Source organism: Strongylocentrotus purpuratus, unplaced genomic scaffold (genome assembly GCF_000002235.5).
Source record: "Strongylocentrotus purpuratus isolate Spur 01 unplaced genomic scaffold, Spur_5.0 spur5_scaffold_18, whole genome shotgun sequence".
NCBI lineage: Eukaryota > Metazoa > Echinodermata > Echinoidea > Camarodonta > Strongylocentrotidae > Strongylocentrotus > Strongylocentrotus purpuratus.
The window spans coordinates 23,868,252-23,895,158 of record NW_022145603.1 but is presented as its reverse complement, the minus strand read 5'-3'; the positions used below and the strand labels follow the sequence as shown (position 1 = coordinate 23,895,158).

At 37.2% G+C, this 26,907-nt stretch overlaps 1 protein-coding gene across 4 annotated transcripts; it reads left to right on the top strand.

The window, feature by feature from the left end:
- On the top strand, positions 1-26,907 carry LOC576174 (four-jointed box protein 1). 4 transcript variants are annotated; one of them, XM_776512.5, is made up of 7 exons: positions 1-264; positions 19,071-19,530; positions 20,585-20,761; positions 21,561-21,744; positions 23,019-23,171; positions 23,745-23,923; positions 24,575-26,907. In XM_776512.5, the coding sequence occupies exons 2-7, from the start codon at positions 19,182-19,184 to the stop codon at positions 24,823-24,825; spliced, it is 1,293 nt and encodes a 430-aa protein (XP_781605.3). In that variant the 5' UTR covers positions 1-264; positions 19,071-19,181; the 3' UTR covers positions 24,826-26,907. The 4 variants fall into 4 exon arrangements, with proteins under 4 accessions (XP_781605.3, XP_030845388.1, XP_030845387.1 ...); XM_030989528.1 differs by lacking the exon at positions 1-264 and adding an exon at positions 900-1,006; XM_030989527.1 differs by lacking the exon at positions 1-264 and adding an exon at positions 2,368-2,468.

Below are 26,907 nucleotides of genomic sequence, written 5' to 3'. Positions count from 1 at the left end.
CGTGTTCAACACACAAATCTTGAAGGCGGGCCGTTAAAACGAGCACATCGCACCAAAGGCTAAACGGATACGCACTGTGTCGTACGCTTATTGTCGCGGCGCCGTTTAAATTACACGTGTCTTTATCGTCGATCGGGGAACGAAACTTCCAGACGCCGGACGGGGACTATCAGCCTCTGGTCCATTTTTGTGAGGGTTCCGGGAGCGGGCTAACTCGCCGCATGAAGAAGAACAAATTCATGAAGGACCGAGAATAGAAATCAGGTAAGATATACATAATATACAAGCAAAGGGTAGAAATAGATGGATTTTGACGACGAAATTGTCCACGCACTCGTTCTGATAAGACAGTTACTTTTAGAAGTTGTTTACACTCTGACCCATAATGTGAACGTGCATTACAACCATGAGCCATTCCCAACAGTATGTGGCGCGAAGTCGGGGGAAGTTGAAGAATGGTATCTATATTCTATCGCGATTTGTATTATAGAACCCAACATTTTTTCGAGACATAAATATAACACTTTCTTTCTTCGTCCTTTGCTCCATCTCCCTTTTCTCTCTTGTATACTCTCTCTCTCTCTCTCCCTCCCATTCTCTCTCTCTCTCTCTCTCCCTCCCATTCTCTCTCTCTCTCTCCTCCTCCTCTCTCTCTCTCCCTCCCATTCTCTCTCTCTCTCCCTCTCTCCTTCTCTCCCTCTCTCTCCCTCCCTCTCTCTTCCTCTCTCTCTCCCTCTCTCTCTCTCTCTCTCTCTCTCTCATTCCTCTCTCTCTCCCACGATGCCATTCAGATATTGTTTTGGGCATGCCCCCATTTTCCATTACCTCAAAGCTACGCCATTGAATACAACAAATACAATACGAATCAGGAAGCCGGACCGATTTATAATTTGTACCAATCGCAGACAAGCATTTCCTTGTTCGTCCAATAATTATAAGTTCAGATACAGTCATGTACTGAACACTTGGCCTTACAGGACGCATAGTTCAGGAGTAATTAATTATCGTGAGTATAGCTCATAATTTAGATTCTATGTCATGGAATATTTTATTATAATGTTATTCTTATGTAATGTGTACATACCAGAGTACTTGTTCTTTCATCAGAATTGTTTCGCCGTAATTATTTGAGGATTTTGCATGTGTTGCTCTAATAACACGATCGCAAACAATTTCACAAATAAACCTGGTGCAATTTCGATAGCCTTGACCATCTCCTTCTGTAACATGTAATAATATATGATTTTTTTATAACAATGATACATTACGTAATTCTGACATAATTCAATGGAATATACAATAGAGAATTGAAGTTGTCCTTGAATTGATTTCTTGAAAATCTTTGCGATCATAAAAATGTGTCATTTCTTTAGATGCGAATATACGCCTATTCGCTTGAATTAAAGACTTTAATTCATCACCGGTAACATCAGTTATCTGTTATGAAGACGAGGTCAAATCAGCCGAAATATCCTAGATGAATTTCGGTGACTATATATAACTTCAAAATCTCGTAGAGGTGAAAACATGTTTTTAATCTGGCAATCCTTTAAAAAGAAGCATCTTAATGGGGAAGATAGCAAATATTTGATATCATTTAGTAAAAGGAGCTTAAAAAGAATCCCGCAGCGAGGGAAAATATGAACAAAATTTAATTAACTTAATTTTATCGGACGATTAAAACATCTTTTGTGAACTACAGTCATGACGGATTAGGACATAGTGTATACTTTTTCGATATCGGCAGGAGACATGCTTGAGTGGAAGAAATTAACCAACCTGTTAATTGAAGTAAATTAATGGCAAATAAAAACAATTTCATGCACCACTTAATGCTAAATCTATATCATATTAAGCATCTTTTGTGCTTGCCACACATTGTTATTCATCTCTCAATATTATCGGCGGACAAATTTAAAGAGGAATATTGACTGCTCTCCTCAAGGGGTGATTGTGGTATGTCACAAATATAGTTTTATGGAATGGAATTTGTGGGAAATCGTTTGATAGGATCATTTGCAAAATTGAGAAGGAGGAGAGAGATAGTCGAGAGGAATTGGGAACGCAAGTGTGTGCCTGTGATTGTATGGAAGATACTCGGTCATTTCCAAGGGAGAGAGAGAGATTTTTGCGAGAATAGAAATAATTTTATGTCGCATTTAAACATAATTGTGTAAAAGAGTGTAGGGAGAGACAGAGAGAGACAAAGACAGACAAACAGAGAGATAGACAGAGAGACAGAGAGAGAAAGGTGGAGGGGAGCAAAACAGATAGAAAGACCATGCCTCATTGGTGTGTTTAATAGGGTGTATTGATTACAATACAAATCGAGAAGTTGGGTGGATTTATTATTTCTACCCGTCACAGACAATCACTTCCTCGTTCGACCAATAATTATAAGTTCAGATACAGTCATGTACTGAACACTGGGCCTTACAGGACGCATAGTTCAGGAGTAAATAATTATCGTGAGTATACAAGTAGCTTATAATTTAGATTCTATATCATGGAACAATGTATAATAATGTTATTCTAATGTAATGTGTCTAAATAGCAGAAAACTTGTTCTTTACTTTTGAATTGTTTAGTAATTATTTGAGGCTTTAGCTTGTTTTGCTCTCGTAACACAATCGCAAACACTTTCGGAAATTCAGCCTGACGCTATTTCGATAGCCTTGACCACCTCCTTATGTAACATGTAATAATGTATTATGATTATTATAACAATGATGCATTACGTAATTTTAACATATTCAATGGAATATACAATAGAGAATTGAAGTTGTCCTTGAATTGATTTCTTGAAAATCTTTGCGATCATAAAAATGTGTCATTTCTTTAGATGCAAATATACGCATATTCGCTTGAATTAAAGACTTTAATTCATCACCGGTAACATCAGTTATTTGTTATGAAGACGAGGTCAAATCAGCCGAAATATCCAAGATGAACTTCGGCAAATATTTATTATTAATCCCGGAGAGGGGAAAACATGTTTTTAATCTGGCAATCCTTTAAAAAAAGGCATCTTAATAGGGAAGATAGCAAATATTTGATATCATTTAGTAAAAAAGAGCTTGAAAAGAATACCGCAGCGAGGGAAAATATGAACAAAATTTAATTAACCTAATTTTATCGGATGATTAAAACATCTTTTGTGAACTACAGTCATGACGGATTATAGTGGCAGGAGACAAGCTTGAGTGGAAGAAATTTACCAAACTGTAAATTGAAGTTAATTAATGTCAAATAAAAACAATTTCATGCCCCACTTAATGCTATATCTATATTGTATTAAGCATCTTTTGTGTGGCCTGTAGTACAGGCTTACCACACAGTGTTATTCATCTCTCAATATTATCGGGGGACAAATTTAAAGAGGAAGATTGACTGCTCTCCTCAAGGGGTGATTTTGGTTATGTCACAAATACAGCTTTATGGAATGGAATTTGTGGGAAATCGTTTGATAGGATCATTTGCAAAATTGAGAAGGAGGAGAGAGAGATAGAGTCGAGAGGAAAATGGGAACGCAAGTGTGTGCCTGGGATTGTATGGAAGATACTTGGTCATTACCAAGGGAGAGAGAGAGAGAGAGAGATCCATTTTTGCGAGAAAAGGATAGAAATAATTTCATTTAACCATAATGTGTAAAAGAGTGTAAGGGGGAGACATACAGATAGAGAGCGACAAAGACAGACAGACAGAGAAAGACAGACAGACAGACATACAGAGAGAGAGAGAGAGAGAGAGAGAGAGAGAGAAAGGAGGAGTGGTAGGTGAGCAAAACGGATAGAAAGACCATGCTTCATTGGTGTGTTTAATAGGGTGTATTGAATACAATACAAATCGAGAAGTTGGGTGGATTTATTATTTCTACCCGTCACAGACAATCACTTCCTCGTTCGACCAATAATTATAAGTTCAGACACAGTCATGTACTGAACACTGGGCCTTACAGGACGCATAGTTTAGGAGTAAATAATTATCGTGAGTATGCAAGTAGCTTATAATTTAGTTTCTATATCATGGAATAATGTATAATAATGTTATTCTAACGTAATGTGTGTAAATAGCAGAGAACTTGTTCTTCCTTTTGAATTGTTTCGTAATTATTTGAGGCTCTAGCTTGTTTTGCTCTAGTAACAAAATCGCAGACACTTTCCAGAAAATCGACCGAACTGGGACAATTTCGATAACCTTGACCATCCCCTTTTGTATTATGTATCATATTACTGTGATGCATTACATAATCCGAGCATGATTATTAACAATTGGGTATACAGTAGAGAATTGAAATTATCCTTAGTTGATTTCTTGCCCGGCCCTCCACTCCGGGGTCGGAATGACCCCATGCGTGTTACCAAAATGTCCAGTAAAGGGGTACTTTTCGTGCGACAAAGTCCGGCCCAAGAATTGTAAAAAAAAGGGGTGTATTAACTTTTCACCCGGAGATTTCTTTAAAAAGGGGGTGTTTTTTCTTCTTTTTTTCTCTCGTCTCTTTGGACTCCTGAGAAATTATTCCGAATTCAGGGGGTACATTGAACCTTTTTCATGATTTAGGGGGGTCTCCAAGGCAGGAAAATCCCGCAAAAAGCCCACGAAAGGGGGGTTCGGAAATGTTGGCAGTCCTCAGATAGGGGGTGCTTTCAAAAAGAGGGAACGAGCTATGCGTACCCTAAATAACACTGAGTGGGGGGCCTGGATTTCTTGACAGTGTTTCCGATTATATTTATCGTAGAAATTTATATCAGCATTATAAACAACACAAAATATGCCACACTGTTAGGATTAAGTTACAGTATATTAAAAATTGTTTCTGCGCAAGAGTTAGTACTTAAATTGATTTGCTTATCGGAACTCCGACGACTCCAGTCCTAAAGAGAATATATTATGTAGCGCAAAGTTCACTGCCAACATTATTATGTGACTGCCTTTTAATAGTGTCAATATGCACTTCTTTATATTCTATGCAAATATACGCCTAAAGATCGCTTGAATTAAAAACTCTAATTCGCTCAATACCAGAATTTACCGGTAACATCAGTTACCTGATTAGAAAGACGAGGTAAAATCTACCGAAATATCTAAGATGAATTTTGGCAAATACTTATACAAAATCCCAGTGGGGTGAAAACATGTTTTTAATCGGGCAATTCTTTAAATAGAAGCATCTTAGGGAAGTTAGCAAATATTTGATATCATTTAGCAAAAGGAGCTTAAAAAGAATCCCGTCGAATATTTGCAGCGAGGGCAAATATGAAAGATTCATACAATACTTTATCTGACAATTAAAACATCTTTTGTGAACAATACAAGGCGAGGTGAATAAATACTTAACAGGGCCTATTCTTTCAATATTGACAGGAGTCAAAGTGGAAGAGAAAGAAATATTGACCGAACTGGGAATTTGAGTAAAATATGGCAAATAAGAACAATTTCATGCACCACTTAATGCTTTATCTATATATTTAAGCATCTTTTTGTGTGGGCTGTATAATACAAAGTTAGCCCATATTTTTGTATTCATCTCTCAATATTAGCGGGAGACAAATTTAAAGAGGATAATTTACTGCTTTCCTCAAGCCTCGAGGGGTATTTTGGTATGTCACAAAACAGTTTTATGGAATGGAATTTGTGGAAACGAGTTATAAAGGATAATTGATCGAGTTCGTTGCTAGATTGACAAGGAGGGTGAGAGTCAAGAAGAGAAGGTAAGGTAAATTTGTGCCTGTGATTGTATGGAGGATACTTGGTCATTATCAAGAGAGAGAGAGGGAGAGAGAGCGAGTCAAGAGAAAAGGGTAAGTTAAATGTGTGCCTGTGATTTTATGGAAGATACACTTGATCATTATCAAGGGAGAGAGAGAGAGAGAGAGAGAGATCCATTTTTGCGAAAAAAAAGGCTTGTATGTCGTATTTAAACTTAATGCGTAAAAGGGTGTCAGAGAGAGAGAGAGACAGGTAGGCATACAAATGGTGTAAGAGAGAGAGAGAGAGAGACAGACAGACATACCAAGGGTGTCAGAGAGGGAGAGAGAGATATATATATATGCACACAGAGAGATAGGGAGAGAGAGATAGAGAGTGCTTTAAAAAAAGGTGTACGTAAGGAAAAAGATATTTGGGGAGGGGGTCGAAAAAGGTAGAAAGAACATCAATGAGTGTGTAAAGGTGTGTCATATAATACTTCTTACCCCCTCGTTTACTGGGGCATCGAACGCCCTTGTGACTCATTCACCACACAAAAATAGACCCTCCTCCTCCTCTATTCTTTTACTCCGTATATCGAGACGGAGCAATGAACTGTTCAATAATAGGTTATTGATTTTCTTTTTGTGTGTGTACAACGAGGAAGTTTTATCACGAAACTTTGCCACCGGATCGCTAATATATAAAGAGAAAGAGAATAGAGGATATTACAAGAGCAAAGTACTATTTCGTGAAGAAGAAGAAGAATGATAAGTATATTGGAAAGAAGTATTATAATAACATTCAAGTGATAAGGGGAAGAAAAGAAGTAAAATAGATAGAAGAGGTAGGGAAAAGTAGAAGGAGACATACAGGCGAAGATGTGGAACTGGATGAGAAAGGGATGAGAAGAATAAGATGGGGGAAGGGGAAGGATTTTAATAACAAAGAGATAAAGAATGATAGAAGAATAAAACAATAAATGAGAAGAACAAGAAGGAGAATACGATGAAGGAAAAGGAGATGAAAAAAGAAGAGGAAGAAAAGTGAAACGAAAAGAAGACAAATAAGAAAAAGGAAAAAAGAAGAAGTTGAAGATGAAGAAATAAAATAAGGAGTGACTGAAGAGAACATTATGAGATAATAGTACAATAACAATGAGTAGAGTGAGAAGACGAGAGGAGGAGGAGGGGGCAAAAGAACTAAAGAAGAAGAAGCAGGGGAGGAAACAAGAAGAAAGAGAAGGTTATAGGAGAAGAAGAAGGAGCATTGGTGTTGAAACCCCTCAAGAACTAATTGCATGTAGTTTTCCGCATAATGAATAAAAGATATACACAAAAAGCAACAAGTACCCATATTCTTTTATACAAACTCAAGAAATCGGGCCAACCGCAGGGCAAATATTTTGGTCCAATGGTGTTCTGAATTTACAAAAGGGATTAACTCGCCATTCACTTTTACTTATACAGGTGTATAAAGACTTTTTTTGTCCGAAGCGATATCCTTCTAAGTTCAATAGTTCAAGCCTAGACTATCGATTTTCGTACGATACGACGTTTAGACTAGAGTGGGATTTTGATCCTTTATCGCTTCTGCGTTCGTATACGATGCAGAAACAAGCGTTTCACCATACGACGTTTCGATATTACGACTTTTATATGACATTTCTATATACGACTTTCGTATACGTTTCCTCTATATACTCTGAATATTTGAGAGGTTATTTATTTTGATGAGTACCATGGGTATCATTAATGTATAATCATGGAGAAACTGAAAAAAATATGTTCGGGGAAAAAAGGTCAACTCTTTGTGATATCGTGCCCTTACACCTTGTGAGTCAAACAAAAGTTTACAATCAGAAATTGTCATTTATCTTAAAAGTCATAATAATTTACTGTTCAGATGATTATACAAAAGGTGTAAACTTTTTTTTGACTCAAATTGTATGCCTATGATAGCATTGTTGTCGGTTTGGTCATTCGTGAATACAATTAGTTTGGGATGACAGAGCTTCTACAGAATTTGAGGACAACTACTCACGTATAATTACGAAAACATTTGAAGAAGTGACCGTTTTTTTTTGGTCTCGTTGTAATTGCAAAGGCAGGTCACGTCATTGACTTGTGAAGATGAGTGAATTGGCTTGATTGTTTGGTTGACTTGATTGTTTGGTGTCAAAACATTGCTTTACAATACGGTGAAACACCAGTAACCTTGCTGCACGCCGCCTCTCTCTTATTGTTCTTTTTTCGTCCCTTTTATTCTCTCTCTCTCTCTCTCTCCATCTAAATTGCTGTCTCTTTCTCTCTCTCTCTTCTCTTTATATTTCTTTTTTGTTCCTTCTCTGTCTGTATCTATTTCACTATCGCTCAGTATTTTCTCTTTATGTATCTTTTTATCTCTGTATATAAGAAAGTCAGAGTTCTTATTCCATCTCTGTGTCTCATATTCTCTCTCAATCTACGCTCCCCCCTCAGTTTCTCGCTCCTTCTCTCTACTATCTTTTAATTATCTCTCTTTGGCTTTCCGTTTTCACTTTATAGAAAATCGTCTGATTATGTTTATCTCTTTCTTTCTCTCCCCTCTCTATCTCTTCTCTCTATCTTGTTATCTCTCTCTCTCTGTTGGTATATCTCACTTTCTATCTTTACCCCTTTTTTAATATACCTTAATTCCTCATCTCTTAGCACACACATAGTTATTACAAACCACTCACCTTCTCTCTCTCTCCACCTCTCTCTCCATCTCTCTACCCTCATCTCTCTTACTCTATCCCTCTGTCTCTCTCTGTCTCTCTCCCCTCTCCCCTCTCTCCATCTCTTAATTAGGCCACCCTTTTTTCTTTGTCATAATAATATATTAGGTGATATAAGATCAACAACACACACCTTGTCTGTGAACTTAAAACGTATTACTCATGCGTCTATAGTCATCTGGCAGACAATTTGTCACAATTATGCGTAAGAATAATACTTATTAGTCATTGTCTATTATACTATATTTCTCAATATTTTCAGAGGTGGCCGTGTTTTGTAAAATATCTAATGGGCATATACCCCTTTGTGTAAATTTCAATAACGGGTATGTAAGTTTCTCACGATGCGCGTTTGCAAATCTTTATTGGTTTGTTTTGTGTTGGAAAATGGGCGCAGAACTTAGATGAAAAAGGGGCGGTGGGGAATAAAGAGTTTCCCATTTCGTTTTATCGTTTCAGAATATGGGCTTAGGCCTTGGGTTGGGGGGGGGGGGGGGTAGTCAGTGGGGATTGAGAGAGGCGGTATTATATCGTGTACCTCTCTCTCTCTCTCTCTCTCTCTTATAGTCCCATTATGTATTAATCCAATCGCATGATAAACGATCTGACTAATCCGATTTTGGTACAATTTGCAATGATATTTGATACGAACATTTAAACATGTGAAATCTCAATGACAGGGGATCTGAATAGCCATATCATTACGAAAATGGTAATTTAAAGGGATTTCATGCTTCCTTGGGGAGGAATTACTAAATCGGCTCAAAATCATAGTTCCGTCATACCATTATAGTGCCATTGTCTACGATTTGAATGCGACTCTGCTTTTGTATAGACTAGGGGATTTAATGCACTAAAATTACGGTTATGAGTATTCTTATCATTACTTAGAAGCTTAATCAGGAATCTAAACCAATTGCAAGTTCTTCGCAAATAGGAACACAGGACGATCGTCTAGTGTGCGATGGGCTGAACACGAAGTGTGGATGTAAAACCATATACTGCGTGGTTTCTCATCTTCTTCCGGTTTCGTCACAATGTGGGCGTAGAACTATGATGGTGGCGTAATTAAGCCTTATGCTACGGTCACAAAGATTCGTACGAACGATAATTTCGTACGAATCTCCCTGTTTTTCCACTGTCTTCCCGAATTTCCATTGTCTGAAAATCGTTCGTACGGCGTTCGTAGCAGTTCGTAATGGCATTTGTGACCGAGGCTTTAGGTAATAGGGGGTTCTTCTTTTCGAGTCACTACGCCACTTGTACTGTCTCTCTTGATGAGATTGTCCCAATGCAATAATGGATGCGTTGCTTCCAGGGGGTGTTTCACAAAGATCCTAAATTGAACTTATCTCTAAGTTGGACTTAACAATTATGTTAGCATATGTTTTAAAAGGCATAAAATGTTGATTCAAATCATTCATATTTCCTATTATCAAGGAAATTTCATGTTCTTGGAATTTATGAAAAGTCTAAAATACTTTTGAATATATTTTATCCTAAGGCTACAAATGGCTCTCCATAATTTTTAAGTCCAACTTTGAGTAAAGTTCGACTTAGGATCTTTGTGAAACGCCCCCAGATCTTCTAGGGTGCAAGGGTCTGGTAGATGCATAGGCAGGCTAGGAGCTGTTGCATTGAAAGTAATTGTGGTGTTCCAAATGAGACCATTACGCCCTTGTGGATTAAGGACGGTTTCTGAATAGATGCACGCATCAAAACGTATTTTAAATCCCTAATTATTTGAAACCCTATATTAACAGGTCATTTGAAATGCCTTTGAATCATGCTTGGTCACGTAATTAGTTTTCCGGTCGATAAGATTTATTTAAAGGAGGATTTGATACAAAAATAACATGAATAATCAAGTAATATATCAGAACAATATAATAACCAAATAGCTCGACACCCCTTTACAGGTAATGTAGAATTCCATTGTGTAATCATTGAAAGAGTTAATTGAAAAAAGTCACGATGAGCTCATGCACCTTTAATTTGATCAAAGAAACATTGATATGCCGATAAAAGCTTATCCTTCATGAATAATCAAATGATAATAGTTGACAAAAGAAATAAATATATATCTGCACCAGAGGGAAGAAACCTTGTGCCCCACCGTGGATCATTGAAGCCTGTTATTTGTTTTGTCAACAGATCTTTGACAATGCCTTTTCATAATGATCACATTGTTAGCTTGTGGTCGTGGGAAACTACTAAAATGCGAATTGAAATTGAATAAACCTTCATGAAGAAATAATAGTCGAGAAGATAACTAAAAGGAAAAACAAATAATCTAAAATAGTAATTCTATCCAAGAGCAGGCATTCCTCGACATCATTGTTCTGTATTTTTTCCAGTTTTATTCAAGTTTTTGTAACTTTGTGAGCTAACCAAACAAAATAATAGTGATATATTATTATGACGTGGATCCTAATCAAATGATTGGTTGAAAGCGTACACCTGACCAGGCATTTATTTTGCCTAATGCGTAATGTGGATAATGATCGGTCATTATCAAATGCTAATGACCGGTCGTTATCAAAATCATGTTACAAAACATCACTTTATGAAAATAAAAAAATAAAAAATCTTATAAAACAAATAATACACAGCAGTCAGGGCATTAGTAAGAATTACACACACGAGGTACCTTTGGAACAGTCTAACACGCCCGAGGCGATGACTACGTGACACCAGTCATAATCAATATCTCTTTAGCCGTGCGGGGTGAGTGTACTTTGTAGATAGAATCCTATTGAAATTATTACTCTGATGTGTTTTTCTCTTTGACATGATCGCTCGAATTTTGAATCAGAGGTTCAAAGACCGGCATTAAAATTTATTACAATTTGTTGGCATTTTAAACTTGAAAACAAGTCAGAAAAAAACTTGTACCAGCGGGATCTAATGATTGCAAGCCAGAAATTTCGTAAAAACAATTGAAAGTTCTCCCAAGACGCCTAACATTATTTTGAATATGTTGTTTATTCAAATAGCATTGTAGAGACCATGAACAACTATGAATAATGATAATACAACGTTGTTGATATTGAAAATGATCTCTTCTATCTACCTCTCTGTGCTAATTCCTGCGAACAGTGTAATCAACTGAGGGAAACCAACTGTGAAATGAACTATTGAGTCCCTAAAGAATAGATTTCTATTCCATGTCATAGTAAAGAGCAGCATGGCAAACGATTGTGGTTAAAATTCAGCGATTGTTGCTGGGATTGCTTTGCCCTAAGAATGACCATGATACATGAATCTAGATAGAACTATGATCGAAAGGAATGATATTGTCTTGAAAACAGTCAGACAAATTTAGAACTAGAATTAATGAGACATAATGCGATCATGTAAACAAGTTCATTTTGCCATGTTAATCCTCTAGTAACAAAAAACATCGAAATCTCGAGCTAGTTGCAAATAAGGTCTAGCTTGGGGCCTGTTGGAAAAATGGGAACGATATGAGAACGATGTATCGTAAGTTACAATTAAAAATATATTCCCAAGTTAGAGTTTTTTTTAATAAAATTGATCTTATGACTTTTAATTAACCCGTCTGTCCTGATGTTCTTCAAAAGCTTGTCCATCCGACTTTTTGTGTGTATGCGTGTGTGCTTTAAAATAATATTCACATTTATTTAATGGAAAAGTCTCTGAAGAGAAATGTACATACTTGAAGATGATTTAGGAAGGAATAAGCCTGCATAGCCTTTATTGATTATTTTTCCCTTTAAAGGTAAAGACCAGTTTTGGAAACGCCCCCCTCTCAAAAAATGAAATGGAAGTTCTTATTACCAATCATGTGAAAGAAGATCTTTTGACTCTTTATGTGATGATACAAATTTTGCCGGGAAACCGCCTACTAATTGATATATTTGGTGAATTATTATATCTATCCGGACGGGACAGATATTGGGTAGTCCCATATACATCTTTCTGTGTACAGTGCTTGTAATTTACCAAGACTGGGCCAAATTTCTTATCATTTTGATGATTCCAGAACCTTGTAGTACACACCAATACTTATATGCTAGATGATCAACCTTTTCTAATTGATTCCACAACGTTTCTGTCACAATGCAATCGCATGACCAGAACTGACCTATACCTTTAATAGCATTCGCAACAATACAGCAAGTCTTGGGTAAAGCTTAATGCCCAATTTAATTTGTTTTTAAATTTCAATAATGGCTGCACGAAAAGAGCACACTCTGTGACAATGGCCCAAAGAACTGTAATAGTTAATTGCAACAAAATAACATGTTTTTACTTTTTAACCCATTCGTATTCAAAGGCTTACGCGAATTTATAAGGGGAACATCTATAAGCCATATAGTTTACGACAGAACACCAGAGATTGGAAAGAGATAACTGTTTCCTTGTATGAACTTTTGGACACAGTCTAATGGGTGTGGTATTATGTACCTACTTTTCCTTTGAGGCCCATGTCTGTACAGTGACTAAATTCATTCAAACACAGAGCTCCACAATGTATACGAAGTCGTTGTGTTTGTGATACTCATGGTACTTTATTCGCTATTATAAAGACTGACACAATGAAAATTTACTTTATTATACCACGTCTTGTTCTCTGTGTTTGTCTGTCTGGGTTTTTATTCTCGATCTCTCTCCAGTTCTATCACCCCCTTCTCCCTTTATGAATTATGCATAATTTCTCATTCTTCATTCTCTTTCACTTCTAAAGTAATATCTCTCTCTCTCTCTCTCTCTCTTTCTCTGTATATATGTATTGTATGTCTCTCTCTCTCTCTCTGTATATATAATATGCATTGTATATATACATTCTAACATAATTATGACCTTTATAACCCAATCTCTAGTATCATTCTCTCTCTTTCTCTCTCCCTTCTAACTAATAAATTCAAATAGGCTTACAGTGTGAGCTCGCGGGCTCGCACCTTTTTTGGTGCAATAATGCACGTTTGAGTATCCGCAAATAATGCTTGAATGCTCAAACACTCTTCACAAAACAATGCAAAAAGGTTATGCCCCCGAAGGCAGTGTTGAGGTTGACACTTTTAGGAGGGGGATTCTGATTTGTAAAGTGTTGAAACAACTCCTTTCCCTTTGTTGGTGCAGTTGTAAGATCTCTATTTGCTTTTGGGTAAGGTCAGTTATACATCGGGGCATTTAACTGCCCCCACCCATGATCTGTGAAATGCCACACCCAAACAATACCCCCTTTAAAGATAAAGTTGAGTTCTGGTCATGCGATTGCATTGTGAAAGAAACGTTGTGAAATCGATCAGAATAGGTTGATCATCTAGCATATGAGTATCGGTGTGTACTGCAAGGTTCTGGAATCATCAAAATGATAAGAAATTTGGCCCTGTCTTGATTACGTTACAAGCACTGTACACAGAAATATGTATATGGGACTACACGAACATGTGGCGTACAAATCCGTTCCGATTTATATGATATTACATGCCATATTTTGAATATCTATGCAAAATACCATTTAAACTATTCCCATTCGTACATGACTAACGGTCTGTTATTGTCACATTGCAGAAGGTTTTTAGCATTTTAATGCGGTGTGGCCTTTGCGCTTTGAGGAGTCAAATTACTTTTCAGATTAGAATTCAAACCAAACATTTCCAAACATCAGAATGTTGCATTCTTCTTCTTTTTTTATTCTTCTTTCTTTTGTGTGTGTGCTAGGGTGTTGACACACTGTGCCGCATAACAATACGATAGATTATATGCAGAGCCTATGTTTAATGAAAGGATATGTCACCAAATCTCGGTACTCTTTATCAAGGCACCTATTCACAGTATGCAACTTACAGTAAGGTTAAACATACATTTTATCATTTTTACCAGCGCCATAATCTTAAACAGTCTCGCTTAAGAGGGAGGGAGACTGGCACTGGTCTGGATGAAAATAATCGTCTACCTTCCAATAGAAGTGGTCATTGGAGCCAAACTTAATCCCTGTGGATATTCGTCGATACAATGGACTGACTTTTCGGTCCCTTGGATAAATCTTCGGTATGATGAGGCTTTCATAAACAAACAAATGGCCCGTTTTGTTAACATTACTTCGGATGGCGCACATAAACATCGATTTAAAAAGTTTTTTTCTTCTTATACAATCTTTTGCTTCTTCTTCTCAAGTCACTATATAAAAAACACAAGTCCCTTCGGGTCGGGTGCACGGCGCAGGGTCTGATTGGCCTTATCGTTGACCCTTCCATGTCCATGAGGGTACAGTGTACTGGGAGGAGGGGCAGACCAAAAGGTGTTTCATTGTCTGTTCCTTCCGAATTCGCACATGGTTCCATCATCCTTTGTATATAGCACCCCCCCCCCCTCCCCCCTCCAGTCCAGTCCAATTCAAGTGCGATTTAGACAGAACCAGATATCTCACTTGATTGGCTGAAAACGAATTTGTTATAGAAATGTGTTATGTTTTATGAGACGTGGTCCTGATGGTAGAGATGGTAGAACGTTTGCTTAACCCGACCAAGCTTTCAATATCTTCATAAAAAGGGGTGTACACGTATTATGTTTATCCTCCGATTTAGTTTTAGATGGAGAAAACCTCACTTAATAATAATTATTGTTGTCATTTGTTAACATTTGAAGATGAACGAAGATCGTGAAATCACAATATAGTTTCATTCAATATTCTCACACAGAACCAGAGACCATTTTCGTAATGTAATACAATGACATGCATTTTGTTTAAGAAATATGTTACAAATTATTTCATTCACCTGTTACAAATAATTGTATTTTGATAGTCTGAATGTGAATTGCATACATTACTTGTTGCTAAGTAACACATGGCTTGTCCTACCCAACAAAACAGAATGTATGCAGTTCGCATTCTGAATATCTAAATAAACTGTACAATATTATTATTCGTAACAGGTCAGTGAAATAAGCTGTAACGAAGCACTTAACAAAGATTTGTGCATTAAATTTGATTACATTACGAAAATGGCCTATTGTAATAAGTAGAGTTGAGATTGAGGGGGTAGTTTTAACACGTATTTGCGAACTGACTTGTTTGGTGAGGTTATTTGCTTAATTTCTTCTTGAGGGGAAGATGGAGTAAAAAGGAAGTGTACTGGTTTGGCTTTTCAACTCATTTTTGCTCTGTTTCTTTTATTCGTCATCATGGTCATAGGGCACAACGCCAACGTATAGTACAGATATACAGAGGACATAGTATTGTGCTGGTAATTATGAGTCGTGATGACAGTGCTTGGTTGTATTATATCAACAGAAAAGTCTTCTTCTTTTTAATTGATATGAGCGAGTTTGTCTATGAGTGAGGAGGAAACTATTCAAAGGAAAGCAACCTGTGAACCTCTGATGAGATAAACGTTTATATTTCGTCGCTGTTTTCACGAAGTGACGGTAGTGAAAAAAAATTGCATTCACTTTGCGTTACGATTTTCCTCACTACCGTCACTTCGTGAAAACAAGGACGATTTATGTGAACAGTTTTGGTGATATACGATATGGTCATTAGTCTGAATTGCAACAATACATGTCTGTCTGTAAAGGTATGTACACCAAAACATTCATGTATAGAAAGTGATTTCTTCGCATAGTAATTACTTGAAGCTGATCATTTTCAGGTTTCATTAGTTTAATTTCAATGTTGGTGACGTCGATAGAAATTGAAAAATATTCGTTAATAAAAAACAATTGTTGGTTGTGTTCAGGCTTGGCACAGAGGAAATTCACAAAGGTCATTCCATTATATCTAGTGTTTTCGAAGCTGACACCTCGGGCCCGTTTCACAAAGCTTTTTTCAATGACAAATGACAAAAATCAGTGACAAATCACAAAAATCAGTGACAAATCTGCTGATAACCAATCAGAAGCAAGGATTTTACAAGCTTATAACAAAAACTATCCTTGTTTTTTCACTGATGACTGGTGAAATGGGGCCCTGATTTTATTCTCATTTGAGATACTTGATATAATTGAGATGCAGCCAAACAATAGTAATCCATTGTTAATAAACCGATAAACGATGGTGTATAGACTTAAAATGAAAGCTTTTGTAATCGTTAGAGGAAGTGAGATTTACACAGGGTATAAATCGTTAGTCATTGCAAATAAAACCGCATTTGAGCTGCGAATCTATTGGTCTTTATAACGTGACAAGAGCTCTCGATAACTGCATGAATAGGGACTTTTAGATTTGGCAGTGCCTTAAAAGGACTTCACAGTGCCTTAAAATGACTTCACAGTGCCTTAAAAGGACTTCACAGTGCCTTAAAAGGACGTCACACGTAGCAGTCCACTTTTTCGGCGTGCAAATCTGAAAGTCCCTAATGCTAGACGCACTGGAGCGAAAGGGGATCGTTTGATATAAATGTATTCATTATTGATTTGGGTTGTTAGAACTCGAGGTTACTCCAGAGGTTTGGGTAAGTGAACTATTTCCTCATTCTTAAGCAGGGCTCCCACTTAGCCGAGTTGGAGCCTCGAGTTGTGGCGAGCTGGCGCGATCTTATGGCAAGCAGTTTTATCATTAAAACATAATTCTTGATATCAAGAATTCAATTCTTGATATCAAGAATTCAATTCTTGATATCACAAAATCGAATTCCTGATATCAAGAATTACCATTGCTTTACAACATAAAATTATTTCTTGATAACAAGAATTGATTTATTGATATCAATTAATAATAAAACGGCTTGCAATAAGATCGCACCAGCTCGCCACAACTCGAGGTTCCAACTCGGCTAAGTGGGAGCCCTGCTTAAGCCAGATAAATTCTTTCTCAATAGAATTCTCCGATTTTTCTTTGTGCTAGTGCTTCAAATTAAGAATTTCTTGTAATAACTGTATAATGTGCAAAGTGTATTTGAATAATTATCAAGATAAAAAATGAATATGTACATACATTTTTGTCATACTTTCTGTAATAATATCTGTAATATCTTTGTTTATCTTTCTGTTGGAAATGAAATAGATACGAATTGAATTGAATATTTTAGTAAACTGGTCTATTGCTCCGGGTTTATTTCGTCAAAAGCATAAGGTATAGGGTCAGGTGCGGAATCGGGTTAAGGGGTCATGTTTGGGGTAAAGTTAAACAGTTTGGAGTAAGGTATCGTGGAATTCGGTTAGCGAAAGACATTTCCGCCAAGTCAGTGTCAGAAAACGAAATGTCATGAATAATTTCAAAGCAAGAATTGTATTTAAAAAAAGAAAAAGGACGTTTCCGCACAGAATAAATGTTTCTTCTAGCCATTGATTCAAAGTTCGTTAGTATGTGTTCTACTGCTATAGGGTAATCGTATCGAATTTATATTTGTTTTTACCTAAATGTATTCTTCAGACTACTAATTGGTTTTTAAAAAAAAGGAATTAGATCATTCGTATATCGTATTATCTCTGAATGAATTTGTTGTTATCTCTGCATTTTCATTTTCCTAAATTTTATGTTTTCTCTCTCTCTCTCTCCCTATCTCTCCCTCTGTCCCTATCTCTCCCTCTCTCTCTCTCTCCCTCTCTCTCCCTATCTCTCTCTCTCTCTCTCTCTCTCTCCCTCTCTCTCCCTATCTCTCTCTCTTTCCATCTCCCACCTTTTATTTCATTAAATGCTAAATAGGAATTCTGTATCGCGACATACGTTTTACTCTTGTTGTGTTTTACATTGATCGCCTAAGACTCGAGTATATCGTTTGGTTCAAATCTGCTATAGGGATATGTGAGTTGGATCAGTGGTAACGTCCGTGGTACAGTCAGCTCTCTGTCTTTATGCCTACAAACTGATTCTGACTGGACCCGGGTTCGAAACTGCGTCGTGTCTTTTGAATAGTGACGTTAAAGTCGGTCCCAGACGTAAAATCGGGTTGGTAAACACTAGACAGAAATAATCGTCTGGTATGGGTCATTCTTTGATACAACTGACATTTGTCGACATTCCCAATACACATCTAGTGGAGCTAGATGTAATAGTCTCAGTGGAACAACCGACGATATAGAGATACAGAAGCTTTTGGTCTAGGTAAACACCTGTTTAAAAAAAAAAAAAAAAAAAAAAAAATCCCACACATTATCTACGTTTTAGCTTGAAAAGAGGTGCATACAAAGATATTGGAGCCACATACGTTCCGAATCTCATGAAGCCTTGGAAGAAGAAGAAAAAAAACGGGGAAATCTGTCACAGAGGTGTCATATCCTTGAATCGAGCAAAACACCGTAAACTGTCACACTAAGTGTATTTGCTGAAGAGTTTATCGAACTATGTCCTTCAATTTTTTCATAAAGGCTTTGCCAGTGTGTGATTTGCTCTCATTTTCTTGTTTTCTTTGTTTGCATAAAAATGAATTCCTCATAACATTCGTATAAGGGCCTTATTTACATTTGTCTCTGTTTACAAGATCGGCATTATCAGGTTTGTCGTTGAATCTTTTTGGTCCTTATTTAGGATTTCCCGCAGACCGAAGCGGGGGAATTTTGTAACTTCCACCGATTTTATTGAAAAAATGAGAATACAAATAATGATAATACAATGCATTACGCTGAACGATACAATCAAACAGTTTTCGGTATTATATTTAATGACGGAATTAAACACCAAATGAATGTTCATGTTTCCATTTCATTTTTACAGATTTTTCGGGAAGTCAAGTGCTGGTCATTTAGAACGAAAACTAGATCATCGTGAACGCGAAAAGATTGAAAACCTATTCCGCGTCGACTGGAGCTCCTGCAAAAGGCAACCATGTCTGTTTTCACCTTCTGCCATATCTATGCTCTTCTTGTCGTCTTGGTAGTGCTCAGAGGCACCACCTCTCTGGATGATCTCAAGATATGCTCGACACCTGACTGTCCAAACGAACACATCGAAGTTGCCGATGAGATCGCTGGCACGATTCACCGCTACTCCCAAAATGCTGCAAACTTTCAAGAAGCCAAAGCCTCACGGTCGCCTGCCAAAGACGTGGAACCCAGAGGCCACGTCAACGGCCAGAGTCCTGAGGCAATTGTTACAGCCCAAAGGCAACATCCGGTCAATGCAGTGGAGGAGAACATATTCTGGTCGGCGACCGTTGAGGGCGCCATCCCACCAGGTAACTACCTAGTAATGCTCTCATAATTGTTGAAACCGAGTTAGTTTATATATCTCAAAGAGAAGGTTGAGTTCTGGGAAGAGGTGAAAAATAATTTGTGAGCGTTATCATTGTTATGGAAGAACATCATATTAAAAAAAAAACATCTCTGACAAGCATGGCTCTTCAAATGCCTTAGTATTCTAAATATGGCATGTAATATCATATAAATCGGAACGGATTTGTACGCCACATGTTCGTGTAGTCCCATATACATATTTCTGTGAACAATGCTTGTAACTTTACCAAGACTGGGCCAAATTTCTTTTCATTTTGATGATTCCAGAACCTTGCAGTGCACACCAATACTTTATATGCTAGATGATCAACCTTTTCTGATCGATTTCTCTCCGTTTCTTTCACAATGCAATCGCATGACCAGAACTCAGTTTCATCTTTGAATGGTGGTCAAAATATAATCTGAAAGTGATTTCAAATTGAGGTTGTGCTTGGAGATTTTGGGGGAGAAGAATAGATGTCATTGATCTAAGATTCACCCTAGTTCTGTTTGTATCTTGAACTTTTGTAACCACATACCTCGTATTCTGCTCATAAGTAACTGCTTACATGGTTTTGTAGATATACAGTAGATTTGCGGTTGCACCATGTGAGAGAGGGGGAGGATTGGGGAGTCCTGAAAAGGACTCTCGTTAATCTTAGTTTTTTCTTTCTTCAAGACTCTACACACTCAAGAAAGAAAGATTACAGAGAGTCCTCTTCAAGACTCCCCAATCCTCCCCTCTCTCACATGGTGCAACCGCAAACCTACTGTATACCTTGTATTGTTTCTACTGTTCAATATTTGTTGTCTGTTGTCTTTGGATTCATGTAATATGTTTATGTATCTTTTGGGACAACTTATTTCAAAGGCGAATAAAATCATGTTATGCTTTTCGAATGTACATGTATATAATAACGTAAATTTGGAATAAACTTCAGAATCGAAAGTCCTCAAAGGTTCTATCGATGAGGCGCCCCTTCACAGTCATGTCAATTGTACGATTGAATTGAGCAGGTTTGAGCTACTCGGTAACGGAAGGATGGAAGAAGAGAATTCGACAGCTCCGAGTGGTGAAAGTAGAAAATGCTTCAATAGATAAGTGCGGTAGCAACATGAATCGGCACGTGGTGTTCGACGATGGAACTACGGCATGTGCACGATACAGACACCCGATGGTGCAGTTTGTGTTGGGTAAGGGCGATTAGTTAGATCGTTCAGCCAGCAAAGTAGGGGGTAGTGCATGAGGGCGTGTTTCAGGAAGGGGGGTACAAAGAACAGTGTTTTATTTTATTAAAGATAAAGGGTTGGGGTTTGGGCTGATAGTAGGTCGGGGGGTGTTTCACAAAGATCTTAAGTTGAACTTAACTCTAAGTTGGACTTAAACATTATGGAGAGCCATTTGTAGCCTTAAAATAAAATACATTCAAAAGTGAAAATTCAAGTATTTTAGACTTTTCATAATTTCCACATCAAGAATATAAAATCTCCCATGATAATAGAAAATATGAATGATTTGAATCAACATTTTATGCCTTTTAAAATAACTTTTACAAAATATTTTCAAATATGCTAAGAGCTTTCCATAATTGTTAAGTCCAACTTAGAGATAAGTTCAACTTAAGATCTTTGTGAAACAACCCCCCTGGTGTTGGGTTTAGTTTTGAAGTTGGGAATACGGTTAGTGTAGGAAATTGACCGAAACTGTCGTTAGAGCATGTCTCGTAGAAACTGTTTTTAATAAAGGTGATCTTGAACTAATTTCCGTGCTAACTAAGATTTTGTTATGTATCTTCTTATAACCGGCCTCTTATAATGGTTCGGATATTGGGCATTAATTTCTGGTGAAATATGAACTAATTCTGTTTTTTTAATTTTTTGAAGCAGTTACCATTCCACTCATATTCAAATCCTCAATACTCTCATTTTGAGTTACAAGCCTAAGTTTATCCCCATATTTTGATATTTTTTCTATGGTGGGTACAACATGCAGGTGATCTGTACTGCTACTATCTAGGCCGAATGATAGGTCTGCAGAACGTTCCAACGGTCGTCCTGTCTCACGTGTCCAACGACAGTTCCTCGCAGTGGTCTTCGGTTACTGCGGACATTCGCAACGCCGGTTGGAAGAACGACACGGTGGCGAGCTTCAGCTTGTGGATCGATAATATTGGAAAGTGAGCAATCGTTAATGCATCCGACACGATTTTATGTAAAAATATGATAGTACAGTCAAACCTGCTTTAATGACCACCTGTCTACAAAGACCACCTGTCTACAACAAGCACATTTCTTGTTTCCCTTGAAAATGGTTTCTCATGGAAACATGAATAAAGGAACTTGTCTACAAAGACCACCTCTTTACAAAGACCACTTTTTGTGTTTCCCTTGGGCGGTCACTGTAGACAGGTTTGACTGTACATGCACCATGGTCCCATCTTATAAAAAGTTTGTATCTATCTGAATCAGTAGCAACTCCACCTCTATCTCCAACTTCTCCAATCAATTGCAAACTCAAAATCTATCTCCTGTGGAGCAGTTGTGATTAAATCAATTGTGAGGTATATTGCCATTGATTCAAATCCAAGAAGAAATTCTATAGAACATGATTCAGGGCTAGGAGTGAACATTAGTTAATAATAACACATATTTTGTGTTCCAGATTATAATTTCGTTTTGTTGGTTTTGTTCTCGTACGAAGCTGACCCAAGGTGTTCAGTAATCATTCCTGTGTCCTTACATTTATGCCAATCGCATCTCGTTATATGATCGGCCCATGATAACTTAGTGAGGGGGTAATATAAATGTTGTTGATCATACGATAAGATAAGTTTTTGACTTTCTATGCTAACAGATGGCAGTTTTGTTCAGCTCCTATAACTATAGCTCATGAAACGGGTATACAGAATCATTCTCCTGGCAATCTATTTCCGCTTCTCAATCGCAACTCTTTCTATAAGATACATGTGCATGTGGGCCTATTTCGTCATATAATTCTCTATAATCCTTTTTTTTATGGACCTATAATTAAATGTAACTTGATAATTTTTAAATTTTGGTTATTCTTTTGTATATGGAGCAATTTCCAATTTATTTGTATAGTTAACTCTATTTTAATAAACATAGCTGTTTATGCGATTGTAATCATCTCTTAAAGCCCCACTGTCCTACTTGTAGCTACTTGCTCCCTCTATATAGAAAACTTCCCCAATCGGTGCCTGCTGGTCCCCCATGATCCTCTTTTTCCTATGTTAGTTGAGAGCTGAGTTTATGAGATAGCCACCTGTCAGTGACCTCGCTGTGTGGTCGAATCCCTTCTGGCCCAGTAGTATTGACGGTCTTTAAAATTCTTCCCTACTATGTAAAGCGCATGGAGACCTTTTGATTATAATGTGCCATATAAGAATCTACTTATTATTCATTTGTACCGCCATTTTTACATCTCCTTTAGATCGCATCTGCCGGAAATCATGTTTAATAACCAGCGTGGGACCATATACCCTTCCACTCCTGGATTCGCTGATCTCAACATCACCACGCTCGTGGAACTGGCCCAGTTCAGTGACCTTGTGATATTTGATTACATCACAGCTCATCTAGACAGGTAAATATCGAGGGGTCAGTGAAACAAAGACGTAACTCCATATTTTTGCCAAAAATGAGTATTTAATATCAAAATGTTCAGGAAAAATATGTGGGCTTTCCCAGACACACAAGGACTTAACTCCACCCAACAACCCCATTGAAGTCAATGGCTAGTGAAACATAGACTTAACTCCTTAAGGCCCAAGTGCTCAGTGACACATAAACCACTTTTTCTCAAAATGGAGTTACGTCTTTGTGACCCCTTGATATCTTCTTCTACTTGTAATCTTCAAAAGACTATGCTGCATATCCTAAAGATCTCTATGTACATGTTGATTATCTGGGGGCGGGGGTCGTGACAAATGACACTTTTTGTAATAAGCTACTGAAATCCTTGCTTCTGATTGGTTATCATCAGATTTGTAACTGATTTTTGTCATTTTCATTGAAAAAGGCTTTTTGAAACGGGTCCCTGGTGTGTATGAAGGCACACTGAGGCACAATGTGACGACTCTCCTATACACAGGGAACCTCCGGTTAACATGCTACCCACCTTTTCCTTCTGTAATCTCCCCAATATTCTATTTTACAGGATGACGATAAGGAAAAATGCAGTCGAGTATTACCAGCAGGACTGGCTCTATAAAGGCGAGGTACACAATCTAGCCCAGCATAAAAGCAATGGAGGTCTCTGGTTCATCGATAATGAGAACGGATTATTCAACTCCTACCCCGTCGCATATTCAAAGGCTAACAAGGAACAGATGCAGGGTGAGACAATATGACTTGTGTTTTTACGAACAGAATATAATAATAATAATACAAGATGCAGCATGAAACAACGACATTGCCAGAGTAGGGGAGGTGACAACCATTATATTGAATATTTGAGACATTGAATGTTCAACGATTCTTCATAAAGCATGAATTTTTTTTTTCTTTAATCGCTTAAAGATAAACTTGAGTTCTGGTAATGTGATTGCATTGTGAAAGAAAAGGTGTGGAATCGATCAGAAAAGTTGATCATATAGCATGTAAGTAATGGTGTGTAATGCAAGGTTCTGGAGTCATTAAAATCATCATGAATTTGGCAGAGTCTTGGTAAAATTACAATCACTTACACAGAAAGATGTATATGGGACAACACACATGGTGTCGGGGCTAGTACTACCCTGATTTCCTTATCTTTCTATGCTCATTACTCAGCCAGTATACATTTTCTTCCAAAATTGTTTGGCACATGACATTTATTTGTAATCTTGAACATTCAGTGTAAGTTTCGTTAGATTCTGTGAGAATTTATTTTCTTTTTTTACCAGAACTCAAGTTTATCTTTAAGCATTGCATGCTTTGTTGAGATTCTATGAATGGTAAAAGCATCCTTTTAAAAATCTAATCTCATTTTGTATTCTTCCCCTTCAGGTTACCACGAGGAGCTCCTGCGCTCGTTCTGCATCTTCAGGCGGTCAACATTCAAAAATGTGCACGGGCTGGCCCGAATGGAAGACCCTTTCAACGCCCTGGACATGGCAGTCCACCATAATGAGCCCGTTACTAAGATGATGGAGGAAGTCAAGAAATCGTTTATGGTGGGTTTGAAAGAACGGTTCAAACAACGTCTGCTTAATGTGGTTCATTGGATGGATGAATGTCAGTCACGTTCTAGTGGTTGATTAAACTCCTCCCCCCTAACTTCCAGCATTTAAAGGCCCACTGCACTACTTGTAGCTACTTGCGCCCTCTCTATATTAAACAATGCCTAATCGGCGACCATTGGTCCCCCATGATCCTCTTTTTCTTATGTTAACTGAGAGCTGAGTTGATGAGATAGCCACCTGTCCAGTGACCTTGCAGGGCAGTCTAATCCCTCCTATAAACTAGTACTGATAAGCTTTAAGTTTGAAAAGCTATAATGAAAAGAACATGAAATAGATTCGTGAACAGCAAGGTAAACTTTAGAAAAACATCCACCAAGTGTATGATAATAAGGATGATATTAATTAGAATACTGAAATGTCATTCGAAGTCATGATGATGATAAGACATGTTATATGATAAGCATCTTTAATGATTTGATAACATTGTTTTTCATCCACGCAATTAAATAATCACATCCACAAAATTAAAAAAATTCTGAAAGAAATTCCACTAATGATGACATGCATAGTTAATGAAAGAGTTGAAAATAACTAGGTGCCAGCACCTGGGTCGATCGGGGGTCAATTTAAAAAAAAGGAACCTTTTTTTTTTTACCATCTTTGGGCTGATATTTTTCAGTTTTACCGTAAATGCTTATTTAAATATTTATTTTATTCATTAAACATTTTTTTTTTTAAGCCTACCGTAGAATTTCAAGATTTTGGGGTCGGTCGCAAAGGGCAATACAACAACTTTGTTGTGTAAGCCTAAGTTAACTGGAGTAAACGTCTGATCATCTACAATGTACATCTTACATGCCAGAAAATAATAGTTCTGAATTTGCCAACTTTTTTAAACGGTGATGGGTTATATTAATCCTAATATTTTAAAGTTCTAATCTTTTAGAGACAGAGCATTCTATGTATTTTGTAGTATTTAATTTAATTGCTGATTACCTATAAGCAATATATTGTGTATTTGTCTAATGATTGTGTGTACATGTATGTGTAGTTATCTGTATATTATTCAGCTGCATAGCTTATTCTTACCCAGGTTAAAAATCGTGTGTGATTTTGTAATCGCTGTATACTGTCAAAGATTGACAATCCAAAGTCAAAGACATGCAAAGATATCTATGTACATGATAGAATGTTTTAATAACTTTTCGTGTTTTGTAGTCAAATCTCAGTTCTCTGCATTAAGAACCATCTACGGTATATGTGCATGAAGACCATATGATATGATATGGTAAGACTCAGGATTTTCTGCATCTCAATGGTCTTTGCAATATCAAGACGTTTTCGGCATATTGTCGAACAATTTATTTTCAAGCAATCTTGGTATTCGTGTTTACTCCCCTCTGATAATCTTGTACGTAAAAAAGATTTCCTCTTTTTTTTCTCTCTCTACTTTCCCTAGAAAAACAGTTTTGAATAATGATTAGTTTTCACTCAGACCAGTGTTCTTAAAAAGCATATCATGATGAACTAGTTTAATTCAGGGAGGCAATAGAGCTCAGTCCGTAAATTGTCCACTAGTCGAACCAAAGATTCTGGGTTTGAATCCATCCAACCCAGGCGGATGACTGAGGCTGCATTGTGTGTTAACGTGCCCCTTCCGTTTCACAGACGCAGGCTGTGTTACAGTGCAAAATACTCCGTCCTCGGATAGGATGTTAAATAGAGGCCCCATGTAGAGGACATCACCACCTTTGCACATTAAGAACCCACTGCACTATTTGTATGTAAGAGTATAGGGGGAACCCAAGTATAGTGGTCCACCAGAGGGGAGACCCAAAGTCAGGTTCCTTTTCTCATCTCAGAAACAGATGACACCAAATGCTTAATAATAATTATATTTATTAAAATTAATCACCATTACAGTAATGTTTACAGGATAAAGATCTCGACCATTTGTGGTCTATAAACCAATGGCTTATGTTAAGCCTGGTACAATTGTCCATGCACGCCTTCAAGAAGACCAGTCAGTGTGTGAGAAATAATCATATTCTTTATCGCAAGTGATCTTTTGGTTAACAAATTTTTGTAGCTAGCGTCTAACAAAAGTAGAATGTTGAGGGTAGAGTTGAATAAATATCTACAAAACTCCCCAAAAAA

What these genes read in the sequence shown, in the direction of transcription:
- LOC576174 (XM_776512.5), top strand. Translation starts at nt 19,182, where the DNA reads ATGTCTGTTTTCACCTTCTGCCATATCTATGCTCTTCTTGTCGTCTTG. An exon ending in TGGATCGATAATATTGGAAA is followed by an intron (nt 21,745 to 23,018) that starts GTGAGCAATCGT and finishes CATCTCCTTTAG; the next exon opens with ATCGCATCTGCCGGAAATCA. An exon ending in ATCACAGCTCATCTAGACAG is followed by an intron (nt 23,172 to 23,744) that starts GTAAATATCGAG and finishes TCTATTTTACAG; the next exon opens with GATGACGATAAGGAAAAATG.